At 56.1% G+C, this 1,347-nt stretch overlaps 1 protein-coding gene across 1 annotated transcript in view; it reads left to right on the forward strand.

Annotated features, from left to right (window-relative positions):
* Window positions 1–671: 671 nt before the first annotated feature.
* The window catches only part of LOC104285017 (spectrin beta chain, non-erythrocytic 1-like), a gene marked incomplete at its 3' end in the record, with an annotated part of 5,541 nt that continues 4,865 nt past the window's right edge, over window positions 672–1,347 (forward strand). The window contains exons 1-2 of the mRNA XM_009883445.1: window positions 672–1,133; window positions 1,247–1,345. Coding sequence (XP_009881747.1) covers window positions 672–1,133; window positions 1,247–1,345 — 561 coding nt within the window. The remainder of the gene's footprint in view (window positions 1,134–1,246; window positions 1,346–1,347) is intronic.

A 1,347-nucleotide genomic window follows, 5' to 3' on the forward strand; every position in this document is an offset into this window, starting at 1 on the left:
ATGATGGGGATGGTGACCATGATGATGGGATGGGGATGATGGGGATGGTGGGGATGGTGAAGATGATGGGGATGGGGATGGTGGTGACCATGATGATGGGATGGGGATGATGGTGAAGATGATGGGGATGGTGACCATGATGATGGGATGGGGATGATGGGGATGGGGACGATGGTGAAGATGATGGGGATGGGGATGGTGGTGACCATGATGATGGGATGGGGATGATGGTGAAGATGATGGGGATGGTGGTGACCATGATGATGGGATGGGGATGATGGGGATGGGGATGATGGTGAAGATGATGGGGATGATGGGGATGATGGTGACCATGATGATGGTGATGGTGACCATGGGGATGGTGATGGTTATGATGGGGATGGTGATGATGGTGACCATGGGGATGGTGATGATGGTGACAGTGATGGTGATGATGATGATGGTGAAGATAATGGTGATGGTGACAATGATGATGGTGGTGATGATGATGATGGGGATGATAACGGTGATGATGGTGACCATGCTGATGGGGATGGTGATGATGGGGATGGTGAAGGTGATGGGGATGTTGATGGTGATAATGGTGATGACGATGATGGTGATGATGATGGTGATGACGATGATGGTGACGATGATGGTGATGGTGGTGACAATGATGATGATGGTGACTGATGGGGATGTTGATGATGATGGTGATGATGGTGATGGTGATGACAATGATGAAGATGGGGATGGTGATGGTGGTGAAGATGATGGTGGTGAAGATGATGGTGGTGAAGATGGTGATGGTGAAGATGGTGATGGTGAAGATGGTGATGATGGCAATGGTGATGACCACAATGATGGTGATGGGGATGATGACGGTGGTGATGACGATGGTGATGACGGTGATGGGGATGGATGGCCACGATGGCAATGACGGTGACAATGGTGCCGATGGTGACAACGGTGGTGCCGGCGCGGCGTCTGGGCAGGCCTGGGAGCGGCTGGAGAAGGCGGAGCACGAGCGGGAGCTGGCGTTGCGCACGGAGCTGATCCGGCAGGAGAAGTTGGAGCAGTTGGCGGCGCGGTTCGACCGCAAAGCCGCCATGAGGGAGACGTGGTTGAGCGAGAACCAGCGCCTCGTCTCCCAGGTACCCCCGGCGAGGCGAGGGGCCCTCTCCCCACCGCCCCCCGGGTGGATTTGGAGGTCGCCGGGGATGGAGGTCCCATCCTTACGTCCCTCCGTCCGTGTCCCCTCCCCCAGGACAATTTTGGGGCGGACATGTCGGCGGTGGAGGCGGCGGTGCGTAAACACGAGGCCATCGAGACGGACATCGTGGCGTACAGCGAGCGGGTGCAGGCGGT

The sequence above is a fragment of the Charadrius vociferus genome, unplaced genomic scaffold (assembly GCF_000708025.1).
Source record: "Charadrius vociferus isolate BGI_N301 unplaced genomic scaffold, ASM70802v2 scaffold2350, whole genome shotgun sequence".
Lineage (NCBI taxonomy): Eukaryota > Metazoa > Chordata > Aves > Charadriiformes > Charadriidae > Charadrius > Charadrius vociferus.